At 44.7% G+C, this 15557-nt stretch overlaps 1 protein-coding gene across 3 annotated transcripts in view; it reads left to right on the forward strand.

The window, feature by feature from the left end:
- The window catches only part of LOC123758709 (protein FAM135A), a 429327-nt gene that overhangs the window by 254997 nt on the left and 158773 nt on the right, over positions 1–15557 (forward strand). For all 3 annotated transcript variants that reach the window (XM_069328828.1, XM_045743283.2, XM_069328829.1), the window contains one exon: positions 5953–8848. In XM_069328828.1, the coding sequence (XP_069184929.1) occupies positions 5953–8848 (2896 nt within the window). The remainder of the gene's footprint in view (positions 1–5952; positions 8849–15557) is intronic.

Consider the following 15557-nt stretch of genomic DNA (forward strand, 5'->3'; position numbering starts at 1 on the left):
CACTATACACAGACGTTATATATACGTATTTACATGTTTTGTTCACCATAACTGTACATCTAAGCTTGTATGGTGAGTAAAGGCACAAAGATGTAGCTATTCACACAGTCAGCTGGTGATGGCTGCCCTCAAGGCCACACACACTAATATTTTTTTTTTTTTTTTTTTTTTTGAGATATATACAAGAGTTGTTACATTCTTGTACAGCCACTAATACGTGTAGCGTTTCGGGCAGGTCCCTGGAATACGATCCCCCACCGCGAAGAATCGTTTTTTCATCCAAGTACACATTTTACTGTTGCGTTAAACAGAGGCTACAGTTAAGGAATTGCGCCCAGTAAATCCTCCCCGGCCAGGATACGAACCCATGACATAGCGCTCGCGGGACGCCAGGCGAGTGTCTTACCACTACACCACGGAGACTGTAAGACTTTCTCCTCCAACAATATTGTTTGTGGTGTTATTACACTATATACACACATTATATAAGTATCTACCTGTTTTATTCACCATACCTGTACAAATAAGCTGGTATGGTGCCCAAAGACCATAATGGCCACCAGTATACAACATGACAAGTCGTGCAGACGACGCTCCTCCCTCACCAAAATGGCGGCTCCCAACCTACTCCTCTCGCTGTTATCTCACACTTTACACACGTTATATATAAATATCTACATTTGTGTTCACCATAGCAAACCACTAAGCTGGTATGGTGAGTGCAGTCAATAAAAGGTGGCCACACACAGTCAGAAAACGACGCCACAACCCTCATTCCCACAGCCTTACACCTCCCTCCATGGAGCACTAGCGCTAAATATCACCACAATCCTGCTATTATCAGAATCCTGGTCAGTTTTGTCACAGTCAGGGGTCTTCTATAATACTATCACTGCTAAATAATAGCAGTATCATGTATATTATGGCATTTGTAGGCGATGCTGTGGTCAAAAGCTGAACAGCGGTGCTGTGAGCTCGTGCTGCATGCGCCAGTCTTGGTGGCTTGCTCAATACTGACGCTCTAACAACCAAGAATGTTGGCCTGGATTTTTTTTCTAGGTGGCATCTGGCAACTATTGGTCATGGCTGTACTATAGCTGCCCCTATCCCAGGCGTGGCATTTAAATTATAGCGCTAGACACGAAATCATATATAAATGATGTGCGCAGTTTTGGTTTTGTCACTGATATCATATATATATGATATGCGCGGTTTAAGGGTTAACAAGCGTGGTTGTCGAAACACTAGAAAAATAGTTAAGTCAAATGTGTTGAACACCTAGAGAGCGATGACATAATAATGGACAGACAGTATGGTTTTTGAACAGGAAGATCCTGTGTAACAAATCTACTTAGTTTTTATGATAGAGCCACAGAGATACTACAGGAAAGAGGTGGTTGAGTTCAGTGTGTCTATCTGAACATAAAAAAAAGACCATTGACAGAGTCCCACACAAAAGGCTGTTCTGGAAACTGGAGCTTGCTGGAAGGGTGACAGGGAAATTTCTGACATGGATGAAAAATTTTCTAACCAACAGATGACGGCAGTAATAAGAGACAATGTACCTGACTGGAGGAGTGTTACTAATGGAGTATCACAGGGTTCAGTTCTTACACCGGGAATGTTCATCATCAACATAAACAATCTACCAGAAGGAATACAGAATTATATGAACATGTTTGTGGATGATGCATAGATACTGGTGAAGATAATAGACACAGACAATATAATGCTCTTCAAATTAATCTAGGTAAAATAAGTGCTTGAAGCATCAAGTAGCAAATGGAATTCAATGTGAATAAAGGCCATGCTTTGGAATGTGGAATCGGAGAAAATAGACCATGAGCAACTTACAAATTATGTGGAAAGGAATTACAGAACTCTAACATAGAATGAGACCTAGGAGTGGTTTTGGATAGTAAGCTGTCATCAGAGGAACACATAATGAACATTGTAAGAAGAGCGTATGCATCGCTTTCCAACTTCAGACTTGCTTTTAATTATATGGATAGTGAAATACTAAAAAAACTGTTCATGACTTTTGTGAGACTAAAATTGGAATATGCAGCATTTATATGGTGCCCAAATCTCAAGAAGCACATGAATAAACTGGAAAAGGTGCAAAGGCATGTTACAAAATGGCTTCCGAAACTGAAAAACAAGAGTTGCTAGGAGAGACTAGAGGTATTAAACATGCCAAAATTAAAATACAGAAGAAAACAAGGTGATATGATCACTTACAAAATACTAACAGGAATCGACCCAATTGACAAAAAGAAATTTCTGAAACCAGCAACTTCAAGAACAAGAGGACACAAATTCAAGTTAAGGAAACAAGAATGTAAAAAAAAATATTAGAAAGTTTTCTTTTACAAATAGAGTGGTAGACGGTTAGAACAAATAAGTGAGAAGGTGATGCAGCCCAAAACCGTTGGTAGTTTCAAAGCGTTATACAACAAAGAGTTCTGGATAGACCACGAGTGTAGCTCTCATCCTGTAACTACAATTAGGTACACAGGGAGTAATCACAGTAACATGAAGTGTCAATGAGAAAATCCGTATGAGCCATGATGAGGGTTCTAACTTATGAGGTGGGTGTTCCCATGCACACGCCTTCGTCAACTAGGCCACGACGTGGTCAAAAGGACTGCAACCTGGAGTTCTACTGAGCTCATAAGGGTTTCCTGAGGTTTCCAATGAAACCAGAACCAGGATTTTCACACAATCCTCCCCCCCTCCCCCATGCACTCTAGCTCTGTCATCCAGGAATGTTCTACCTCTGACCCTCCTCTTTCAATACACAAAGAGTAATCACACTAACATGATGTGTCAATGAGAAAATCTGTAGGAGCCATGATGAGGGTTCGAATCTATGCAGTGGGTGTTCCCACTCACACGCCCTAGTCAACTAGGCCACAACATGGTCAACACTTAGGTAATTACACTAAGGTAATTACACACACACACACACACACACTCATATATATTAACCTCACTGATGTCCAACCATCCTGCATTGACCTGACAGTGCCAGGGAGGACTCCTGACCCATAAGACCCAACTCCACCAAGGGAAATGACCAAAACATGAATTAATTGTGTGACAAAGAGCTGGCAAAATGAGCCAGATGCTCCCCATGGTGGCATCATAAGGGATAACTGCAAAAGAGTCAGCACAATCTACGAGCAGAACCATCATTCCATGCCTTGTAATTGCAACATCAAGTGGTAAGAAGATGAATTTGCAGTAAGAAGTGCAACGGCCCAGTATTCAGACCCACCCAAGGACCTACCTTCTCCAACAGCAGGCAAGATCCCCATCCAACTGAACTGCCTCTGAGCAAGGGCAGAACCCAGAGAAAACAAGAAATGATTGATTGGGGTGGCAAGAGAAAGCCACCACTGATAAAATCTTGGAAATGACATCATGAAAGAGAAGGTGTGAAAAATGGGAGGCAGACAAAAGGGTAGGAGAGCAAATCTAATCCAACACTGTCTGTCAACACATGAGGTGGGCCAAGTAGAATGCTGCCACCACCTCCCAAAGAGAAAGGGCATGCATCTTGAGCAATGTTACCAGGGCCAGAACAACAAGGGCTCGAGGCCATGTCCACAAGGAGTTGCTCAGAGATACCCTACACAAGGACCCAAACATGGTAAACTGGCGCCAAGTGGTCCCCTATGATCCTCAGCAATAAGAGCTGCAAACAGCACAGACAGCTACATATGGAGCTGCCACTTGCCCACATTCTTGGGATGCACTGGAGCAAACTGGTAATTTTCGAGTGGGGCCAAAAATGCACTGCCCAAGAACTCTGGAAAGACAGAACTCACTTTCTGCCAATTAAATTTGCAGACCCAACATAATCCATGCTAAGCCTCCAAGGAAAAAAAAAGAGGGTTGTCAGCCAGTGAGGATGAATCCAAAGACTCATATTGCAGCCATTAAGCCGAGCCAGATCCTTACTCAAAATGGACCAAAGAAAAAGATCCGACCAAGTGTTGCAGGGTGTACCGAAACACATCTACACGAACCACCAAAAGCTCAATGTTGCAAGATGGAACCCTCTAGAAATACAGTGACTCTGAAGTACCAAAGAGGTTCCCAAGGCCCTTGAAGGGTACCTAAAGGGCTTCCTGCTTGGGCTTCCCTCCTTCAGCACTGGACGCCTGCCATGTAGGCTCCGGGAAAGAGCCATAGTCCTTACCTATCACCTGCAACAGAAAGACATCCTCCAAAAGAGAAGGTTTAGAGCATCTGGCAGTTGTGAAGGCAAGTGCCCTGAAACCCTGATGGGACCACAAAACTCAACTATATACATTGTCGAAGTGGATGGGATCACCCCTAGAGAAGGCTGAGCTACACTCTTGACTAAACCCAGACTCAATTCTGAAACCCTCAGATGCTTCAAATGGGTGGAAGACCAGGAGCAGGGCAAACTACACTTGCAGGTAAAGGAAGAGCATGTGCAGACATAGTCGAGGTGGAGGTCACCAGTGCCTCCAATTCTGGATCCCTAAGCACCATAGGGGCCAACTCCGAGGGCATAGATGATCAATATGCTGCGAACACTTAACCCAAGCAAACCTAGCATGCAAAGCAGCAACTGCCTGAATAGCTTACAAACATGAAGCAAAATCACTTAGGGCAGAGACTCGGTGAGAACAAACCTGATAGGACTCAGGGTTGTAGATGTCACTGACCCAGCTAGCAGCATGATGGAGGCAGATAGAATGAGCATTCTCAGGTAACAAGGATGATGAATATTCTTCAAGCTTGCACTCTGTAAGCTCAGGCTTGACGTACCAATCCATAATGGACCACACTAGAAATCCCTGAGGGGATTATCAAAGCCTGACGGTAGCTAACTATGCAGAAACCCCAAGCGCTATGGCCACTTGCCAGAAAAACAGTTACCAAACACCACCATAACAACTTAGCTATGAATGGGGACCATGGCATGCTGTATAAATGAGCATGCACACCCCAGTCCACCCCCCAGCACAACCAAAAAACTCCCCCAGCCAAAAGCCCAAACAGAGGAATCGAAAACTTGTGAATAGCCCAAGATGAGAGGCTCTCCTCCCCAGTGACCTAGTCTCTTGGGGGCAAACTCAAACATACCAGGGAAGATAACTATTGGTGTAGGGACAGAAATAGCTGGCACCCATAAAAGAAAGTCCTGAACGTCTGTAGCCCAATGTACAGCAAAAGCCAATTCCATGCAATGAACTGGAGAGAAAACAAGCATGTGAAGCTAATAGGACAGTACAATCAAAGAACAATACATGAGCAAATGGCTCCCTCAGGGTGAACAAAGTCCATGGACAGTTGGCACTTGGCTGGAAGCAGAGGGGCTTGCCCATGACAGGTGGACTGGAGTACTACTGGTAGAATCTTCCACCATAACATCAGCAACAAAACTGACCAGGAAAGCCCAGATATAAGCAAGGGCCCTGGCCATCTGGTGGTAACAATGGGTACTAATGAATTTATAGCTAGTTTGAATGAATCCCTTGTTCTGTGTGTGATTTGTTTGGTGATTTTTGGGCTTTATTTTCTGTAAACCTTCCAGTTATCTGTAAAGCTTTGCTGACTTTCAGAATGCTTTCCTGTTGAGGTGGTGAACTGTTACACTCTTTCTGTGCTTCCGTGAGGGGTGCCAGGTTGGGGCTATGGTCCATGGTAGGCCAAACAAAACTTTTGCAACTGATGAGATATTTTAGCATGGAGCAACCTCAGCAAGAGAGCTGCAGGGAGCCACCAAGGAGCTCCCCAAGAAACTGGGCCCAAACTAAAAAAAATACTATAACAAAATATTTAATAATCAAAATAATCAAACTATAAAATCTGTCCATTATTTAGAGGCATGTGTAATATGAAGGTTTGGATTTTGGAGGTGCCATTGTTTATCAGTATAATCAATTGAATTTGAACATCTTTCTGTTCCAGAAAATTACCTCAGTGCTACAGACATTCAGCTGGCTATGGACCAATTAGATGCAGAAAATGGGAAAAGGGAAGTAATTCCCCCAGACGTCACCAGACCAGAGCCTCAGATCCGTAATGGCTTAAAATCTTCATTGGTGGAGTCTCACATTGCAGTTCTCTCACAGTTAGAGGTTAAATCAGGTGCAAATCATGACTCAAAATCACTTACCAGTCATGATAACAAGTCGCTCACCAGCACCATATTTGATTCAAAGGCAGCAAGTACGAGTGGATATGAATCACGTGGAACAAGTAATAATGAAATGAAGACTTCTAAATTGATTGCAAAAAACAATAAGTCACAAGTGCATAGTGTCAAAACATCTATTCAGAACTATGTGATGGATAAAGAAAATATACCAGCTAAAGATCCCAAGTCAACATTTAAGACACATGCCAAAAATGGAGAAGGACGGTCACGCAGCAATGATTCTAGAGTGTCATCTGTTCACAGTGGTGGGAGTGGAAGCAGCAAGCATACACTTGGCAGTGGGTCTGAAAGTGATGAAAAAACATTGGAGTCACGAACTTCTAAGGGATCAAAGGGTTCTAAATGTTCAGAAGGTTCAGGAAATAAGGAGGAATCAGATTCCGAAGACAAACCTCCATTGCCGCCACGAACAGACAAGATGCCAAAGGATTTCAAACCTCCCATTCCACCTAAAACACACAAACTTCCAATGCCCAGAAATAGTTTAAAAGAAAAATTAAAAAATAATTTGAAATTAGAATTAAGGCTTCCAGCTAATCAAGGTTCAGCTTATAAGAGAGCAAAGTTTAAATTAAAGCTGATACAACGTGCACAGCAGCTTAGATCGAGTAGCTCAAGCAATCAGCACAAGAGCAAAAGAGCCCAAGCAAATGCCATTGCAGAAAACGTAGTTCTTCTAAAATACCGTCGGCTGGAACCCTCATTGAGTATGCCATATAACCTGGGAGCTCATACTCCTGGCAGTGGAAGTGGTGGTGGAGGAGATCAACTAATGAGACACTCCCAAAGTACATTGTCTATGCCCTCCTTCTTGTGGGAGGTTGCAAATGCTGCCTCTCCTGGGATTACTGAGTCCATGCCAGATCTTTTGGCCACAGACTCTGAAACATCATCAGAGATTAACCAGAAAGGACCAGTACCTCCCCCACCAAGACCAATGAGATTAGATCGCACCCCTCCTACCCTTTCCAACGTTGAAGTTGGCTTAGTATCTGCATCAGATTCTACATTATTACAAATTGGTAGAGAGAAGGTTGAACCAATTACTTTAACTAAGAAAATTACATCACCTGTTAAGAAGACACCTGACAATCCTAAACCTCTTATCCTGCAACAGGACTCTTCCTCTAATAGTGATATTACCTCAGAACAAAGTGGTTGGGTGTCAAATTCTAGTCGGCAGAGCTCAGGCTCATCAAGTGGTCAGATCAGTCCAGATTTAGACATTAAACAATTTCCAATTAAAGACATGCTCTCAGCTGCTTCCACTGCCCAATTTAAAAAAAATGGAGTTAGTAGCAATGGTTCAAATTCCAATGGAACTAAATGCAATGCACACAAGTCTAGTGGAACTAAAGGTAACGGTACAAAAGCAAATCGAACAAAAAATAATGGTATAAAAATTAATGGACCACAAACACCAAAGACTCCAACAAATGAAACACCAGTAAAAGCTATACCTGTAGTTAAGTACAAAAGTAAGCAAGGGTCAAAAAGCCCAGCAAATCAAAGAGTTAGCCGGTCAGAATGTCGGACTCAGGGGCACAAATCAGGTGTGAAGGAGGCAACTCAGAGGTCAGCTTCAAATGATCAACTGCAGGTCAAACAAAGGAAAGGGCAGCACAAAAAGGAAGTGAAGAAGTCACAATCATTACAGAAAGTAAATAATAGTAATCGAGCAGAACCTCATGTTTATGAAGAAGTACCCTTGCCACCACCACCAAAAGAGTTCCAAGATCCATTGCCAGGCCTTCGAGAAGCTTTGAAAAGAGGTGGATTTGCTACCACTGGAAGGATACCTAGAGAAGACAGAGGTGCTAAACATACAATTGGTGGATACAAGGATAGACCAAGAAGTGAGAGTCCAAAAACAGAAACTGGTCGAATCCAAAGAGATGATGGATATAAGAGTGAGCGTAGTCATGGTAGTTCACGGACTGTCACACCCAGACATAGCGGTGAGTTTGAATTGGAAGATATGTCAAATGTGTATGAAAGTGTCAGTGAAGTTTTAAATGATGTTAAGAGGACTACAAGAAAATCAGGGCATGGACATGATAAATTTAATTCCTTGCCATCTATGAGAAGAAGACATCAAGTCACTTCTGGTCCAGGAAGACCAGAAAAAAGGGGTCCAAGTAGAAAAACAGCAGGTACTCCTGATCGGTTATCTGAGCCTACACCCACAAAATTAAATCAGCACAGCATAAATGGAACAGAGCGTGTACGGACTCAATCAGCCCCTCCCCCAAATATAGATAAAAGTGATTCATTTAGGGAATATCATGGCTCTCATGACAAAGACTTAAAACCCCAAAGGAGATCAGACCCTCTAACGACAAAATCTGACCCTCTTACTCACTTAACTGATAGTAAATGTACGTTGCTGGAACTCTTTTTAGAGCAGCAAGGAGCTAGTGTGTGGGCTCACCGGGAAGCACAGCGGGAATTGCTCAAAGCTGCTCAAAGTGCTGCCAAAAAAGAAGCTTTAAATAACGAGTCGAGATTTCTACAGGAGGCTGCAAGAAAAGTAGAAGAGCATTCAAAGCTCAACTCTGATATAAAATCTAAGCCAGACATTATGAATGATGGCTTTGATGACAGTTTATCAGACATTCCTCCACCCCCTAGACCACCTTCACCAAGGTAATTCATTTACAGGTTGTAAATCAACTCGGTGAAAATTTATTACTGTACTATAAAACATCATATATACAGTAGTCAGTTATGTTAATGGGACACGAGCCCAAATTAAAGACAAAGATATATATATATGATGCCATATTTAGGATTATAGATAGCTGTGTAGTAAGTATTAGTGTGACACTGATGAGTTTGGTACTATGACAAGGGTGAGTTAGAGATATGGCAGTGACAAGGGTGAGTTAGGTATCTGGCCGTGTGACAAGGGTGAGTTAGGTATATGGCAGTGTGACAAGGGTGAGTTAGGTATATGGCAGTGTGACAAGGGTGGGTTAAGTATCTGGCAGTGTGACAAGGGTGAGTTTTTGTGCATGGTACTATGACAAGGGTGAGTTTGGTGTATGGCAGCGTGACAAGGGTGAGTTTGGTGTATGGCAGCGTGACAAGGGTGAGTTTGGTGTATGGCAGTGTGACAAGGGTGAGTTTGGTGTATAGCAGTGTCACAAGGGTGAGTTGGGTATATGGCAGTGTGACAAGGTGAGTTTGGTGCACGGTACTATGACATGGTTAAGTTAGTTACATGGCAGTGTGACAAGGGGTAAGTTTGGTGTATGGCATTGTGACAAGGGTGAGTTTGGCATATGACAGTGTGACAAGGGTGAGTTTGGTGTATGGCAGTGTGACAAGGGTGAGTTTGGTGTATGACAGTGTGACAAGGGTGAGTTTGGTGTATGGCAGTGTGACAAGGGTGAGTTTGGTATATGGCAGTGTGACAAGGGTGAGTTTGGTATATGACAGTGTGACAAGGGTGAGTTTGGTGTATGGCAGTGTGACAAGGGTGAGTTTGGTGTATGACAGTGTGACAAGGGTGAGTTTGGTATATGGCAGTGTGACAAGGGCGAGTTTGGTGTATGGCAGTGTGACAAGGGTGAGTTAGGTATAAGGCAGTGTGACAAGGGTGAGTTTGGTGTATGGCAGTGTGGGAAGGGTGAGCTTGGTGTATGGTAGTATGACAAGGGTGAGTTAGATATATGGCAGTGTGACAAGGGTAAGTTTGGTATATCGCAGTGTGAGAAGGATGAGTTTGGTACATGGTACTATGACATGGGTCAGTCAGTATATGGCAGTGTGACAAGGGTGAGCTTGGTGTATGGCAGTGTGACAAGGGTGAGTTAGGTATATGACAGTATGACAAGGGTGAGTTTGGTATATGGCAGTGTGACAAGGGCGAGTTTGGTGTGTAGTAGTATATGATGAGGGTGAGTATGGTGTGTGGTAGTAAATGATGACGGTGAGTTTGGTGTGTGTGGTAGTAAATGATGACGGTGAGTTTGGTGTGTGTGGAAGTAAATGATGACGGTGAGTTTGGTGTATGTGGTAGTAAATGATGACGGCGAGTTTGGTGTGTGTGGTAGTATATGATGACGGCGAGTTTGGTGTGTGTGGTAGTAAATGATGACGGCGAGTTTGGTGTATGTGGTAGTAAATGATGACGGCGAGTTTGGTGTGTGTGGTAGTATATGATGACGGCGAGTTTGGTGTGTGTGATAGTAAATGATGACGGTGAGTTTGGTGTATGTGGTAGTAAATGATGACGGCGAGTTTGGTGTGTGTGGTAGTAAATGATGACGGTGAGTTTGGTGTGTGTGGTAGTAAATGATGACGGCGAGTTTGGTGTGTGTGGTAGTAAATGATGACGGTGAGTTTGGTGTGTGTGGTAGTAAATGATGACGGCGAGTTTGGTGTGTGTGGTAGTAAATGATGACGGTGAGTTTGGTGTGTGTGGTAGTAAATGATGACGGTGAGTTTGGTGTGTGTGATAGTAAATGATGACGGTGAGTTTGGTGTGTGTGGTAGTATGAACATTAGCATTTAGTGTGACAAGTGTGCATGTAATGTGTGGTGCAAAATTTGTGAGAACCAAATTGATTTTTAATGTCTGCTGTGTTGGATACAAAAAAAACATCATGAGACTGGCAGTTATGCTAGAATATATTTACTGTAGATTTTGCTTGATGGTAAGTACAGTACATCAAATTTATTCTCTTAATTATTTATACAAGTTCTTAATTTATTGATGTAGAACATATAGATTATGTAGTGCTATTCAGTATTCTTTTCACATTGTTATAAATATGAATTTTTACTAAAGTTTCTGTGAGTAGCCCCATTGGCCCCTTGAAGCTATTGGACTGATATACGATATATTAGTGTTGGGTATCCGTCAATTGGAGTTCAGCCTACCGGGGTCCACGAGCCAGAACCTGGCACCCCTCAGAGAGGCACAGGGTGCAATGGCCTATAGAAATCCCCATGTGGTTGGGGGCATTCCATGTCTGCCATCGACTGGGGTTAGGCACCCAGAAAGGTAGGCATAACAAAACAAACTCCACTTGGTACGAAAATTGCAACCAAAGACCGAACAGAGAGGCAGAACTCCCCCAACACACACAAGGAAACAAGGAAACAAGCAAATGTCATACACCGCAGCCACGTTGCTTGTCCGCAGGCTCACCCGCACAGCGATCTGGGGCGGTCGTCAACTCTGTCCTTGATTTCTTGCTTTCTTGATCTCAGTGTTTTGCCTTAGTGGTGTTCTCTACTGTTTTGTGTAGTTGCCAGGTGCAACTTTCGTGTACTGGGGCTGCATGCGCTTAGGGTTACCTTCCCTAAGCGCCCTGTAAGTACTACCCCTTGGATGCTACGTTTACCTTCCATAGGGCCTTTGGGATCCCACTTCCATAGGGCCTTCGGGATCCCACTTCCATAGGGGTTCTTGCTGCTTGCTTACCCCTGCCCTTGGGGTCAGCTGCGGTTTTGTGACCTTTGTTTGACCCTGGGTAGGAAGTGGTGTTGTTGCAAAGTGCTGTGCATCATGCCTACCAACGTGGTGGCCACGTTCCTTTTTCTTCTGGTGACGTACTTTTGTGCGGTTTTTCTTTTATTTTTGTTTTCCTTGCCTGGAGACCCCTTCCAGGCAAGGAAAAATCAATTTGGCCTTGACCAAGGGGTCTGCCTTGTTTGACTATTGGTCCACTTATTGTATTTTGGTGGCCCTCCTCTAGGCTCCCATGGTTGTACACATTGCAGGGATTCAGGTATTGCTCATCCCCCTTTGTTAGTTCTTGGGTTTAACCAGCTTTGCTGCACCTTGGCTGGGCTTCCCAAAGCAGTCAGCCTGCGGGCCCTGGAAAACTTTGTCGGGGCTCAGTAGACCGATGGATGGGTCTTCTGAGTTCCAGCTCACTGTGTGTGAGTTTGAAGGGTGCTCTGTGCCCTTGTCTCATGGTGACAGTCACCTTTTTTGCCTCCTTCATGCTGCCTGTTGGGTCAACAACAACTTTGGCCTGGAGTCTTGTGAGACATGTTCTCTGCTAGTGCTCCAATTTACCCATTCTATTTACATTGAGGTTCGGGTACTCAGATGACCTAAGGCTACCACGTTTTGGTTATAGGGACCCAGACTTGGAGGCGTTGGTGCTTCAACTCTGATTCAGTCCACGCTTCCCAGTCCTTCCTCAGTTGGTATTGTTTGCCCTACTCCCTTCCCCCCCCCTCCCCCCTCCCTTCCCTTCCTGCTTCTGGCTCCGAAACATCTGAGGATTTCAGAGTTGGGCAGGGTTTAGTTGACGATGAGACTCGGGCACCTTAGGGAACTGCCCCTTTCGAGTCAGGGATGGTGGCATTCGAGCCTGCTCCTCCTACCGAGGCTTCTTGGTTCTACCAGGAGAAGGACCCAGAAGGACCCTTCTTTGCTATCTTTTCCCTGGACTCTGTCTTTTCTTCAGGGAAAGAGGGCATGAAGGACTCTGCCCTGGGTGCTGGTTTGGAGGATCCTGGGGCTGGGGAAGAGTTTACCTGGGGGGTTTTGGCCTCCTTTGATCCCGCTTGAATTTTGGTGCCCTCTTTGCAGGGCTTGTTGTTGCAGGGGGAGGGGTTTTCTTAACCCCCTCTTCCCTGTATGAGTATGATTTGGGGTCAGTTCCTCCCTGGGTTCGGTTCCGGGTTCCCTTAGGTTCCTCGGCTCCTTCCTTCCGGAGGTTTTCTTCCTCTAGAATCTCTCCTAAGACAGTTCAGGAGGTTATTGCGGCATACTTTCTCTGAGACCCGGTTTCTGCTTCTGTGATGGATCCATCCTCGTTTGAGTTCGGTTCTTCTTCCCCGTATTGGGTGCGTTATGAGGTTCTTTGGTAGCTGAGGACCTGCATGCTTGAGGGCATTTGGCTTCAGTCTTGCGCTTCTTTTCCCTTCTCGAGTTGTCTTCGGACTGGCTTAAGGAGATGTAGAGGCGTTGAGTGTTAAGCCTTCGTCTTGTGCGCTGGTCTCTGTGGCTCAGGCGTCGGCTGCACTGTTGAAGCTGTTTGCACCGATTCTCAGGGAGACAGTGTCTCTGTTCTTTGCTTCTCGCCTCGTGTGCTACCAGGCTGTGCTTGCTCTCTCTCTTTGGAATCCGCTTGGGCCCAATATTAGGTTTTCATTGCCGTTTTGAACATTGCTGTTTGTGGGGATTGCTGTTGCTCAGTTTCTGCATGAGGTCTCATCTAGTTGTCGTTCTATGTTGGACTTGTTAGTTCTCCGGGATGGCCATTCTCGGGCTTCTCGGAAGGGCCGTGCCAGAGCTCAGGGTGGCCCATTGGTGCCAGTTTCTGAGCCGGCACTTCCTTCGGAGCCGGCATCGTCTGGTCGGCGCAATACTTAATCTGCTCGTCGGCTAGCTTCTCATAAAGGGCTTCAGCCATTTTGTGGGTCGCCGTGTTGATGGGGCAATGTGTGGGGGGAGGCTCGTGCTCTTTGCTCTCACCTGGTCCCACGATTCATAGGTGTTTCAAGTCGTCTCTTGCAGCCTGCGGTGGCGTTGGGCAGCTCCTCCTCCTCCTTCGGGGGGTTCGGGACTTGTGGGGCAGACTTCTTCCACCTTGCACTCCATCGGGTCATCTTGGAGTGGGTGCGCTTGGGCATGGTCCAAACGACCTATTCCCTCCTGTGGGTTTCCTACCTGTTTCCAGTGCCGAAACAGGACTGTGAGGATCTGCAGTTCATTCTGGACCTGTCCCATCAGAACCCCTGAAATTCCTTGCCCCTCTTTTCTGATGACCACTCTTGTCTCAGGTCCAGCTCCTGTTAGAGGCGGGTGCTTGGATGGGGTCTCTGGACCTCCAAGATGCTTATTGGCACATCCCAATTCATCCAGGGTTCAGGGACTGACTAGGTTTCATTATGGGGGCAGCAAGCCTACCATTTTCGTTGTCTTCTTTATGGCTTGAATCTGGCACCTTGCATATTCAAGCATCTTACCCGGGTCGTGGTGACCTGTCTGTGTCTGCTAGGGGTCGATGTGTCCTGGCCTACCTCGACGACTGGTTGTGTGAGCTCCCAACTGGTCTGCTTGTCTGCTTGCCAGGGGTGTGGTTCTTTCCCACCTCGCCGGGTTCAGGTTCCTGGTGAACTGGAGGAAGTCCCATCTGGTTCCGTCCCAGGTTCGGACCTGGATGGGCCTTGTGTGGGACTCTCGGACCGCTTCCATGTCTCTTTCCCAGGAGGCATTGCTGTGGCTATGGTCCTGCCTTCAGCTGTTTCTGGGGGGGTCCTGGGTCACTCGGCAGTTGCTCGAGTGGTTATGCAGGAGTCTCAACTTCGCCATGCTGGTTTTCCCGCCGAGTCGGGTCTGGCTTTGGGGTCTGTTCTGGGTCCTTTAGGGACGTCCCTTCCGCCTCTCTCGTCATTGCTGGGTTCGGCCCCCATTAGCCTTGTGTCTGCTGCTGCATCATCGGCTTCCTCTTTGGGTTTTTCGGGGTTCAGTGCCTTGGCGCCTTATTTATTTATTTATTTATTATTTATTTATTTATTTATTATTTATTTATTATTTATTTATTTATTTATTTATGCATATACAAGAAGGTACATTGGGAATGTGAGGATACATAAAATGGTAATTACAGTCTTGTAAAGCCACTAGTACGCGCAGCGTTTCGGGCAGGTCCTTACTCTAAGAAAATTTTAAGTAGGTAAATACTTGCAAAATTTATAAAAAAAAATGATAACAGTTACATGGCAAGAAAAAAAAGATATGAGAGAAAATTGTAGGTACAGTATATTAAAGCACATAAGTAGCTAAGATTGATTGCAATGACAGCTTGAATGGAAGTTGACAAAAATTGGTAGGAACTATACAGCATATGGCTAGCACATAAAAGAAGACAGCAATGAACACAATGATAAGGTTGTTTGGGTTAAATACATAAAAATTAGGAGATTGGGTAACACTAGGTACATAGCAAATTTAAAGCTCAGTGTAGGAAACTAAGAAGATGAAATTAGGTACTTTTTGGTTTTGCTTTTAAATAAGGCAAAAGTTTTACAGTTTTTCAATTCACTAGGGAGTGAGTTCCATAGACTAGGTCCCTTAATTTGCATAGAGTGTTTACACAGATTAAGTTTGACCCTGGGGATATCAAAGAGATATTTATTTCTGGTGTGGTGATAATGGGTCCTATTACATCTGTCCAGGGAGAGTTTCAGAGCATGGTTTGCTTTTAAGAACAGGGTTTTGTAAATGTAGTTGACACAAGAGAATGTGTGGAGGAAGTTAATATTTAGCAAGTTTAGGGATCTAAACAAGGGAGCTGAGTGTTGTCTGAAAGCAGAGTTAGTTATTATTCTGATAGCAGATTTTTGCTGGGTGATGATGGGCTTAAGGTGGTTTGCAGTGGTA

This window comes from Procambarus clarkii, chromosome 22, assembly GCF_040958095.1.
Source record: "Procambarus clarkii isolate CNS0578487 chromosome 22, FALCON_Pclarkii_2.0, whole genome shotgun sequence".
NCBI lineage: Eukaryota > Metazoa > Arthropoda > Malacostraca > Decapoda > Cambaridae > Procambarus > Procambarus clarkii.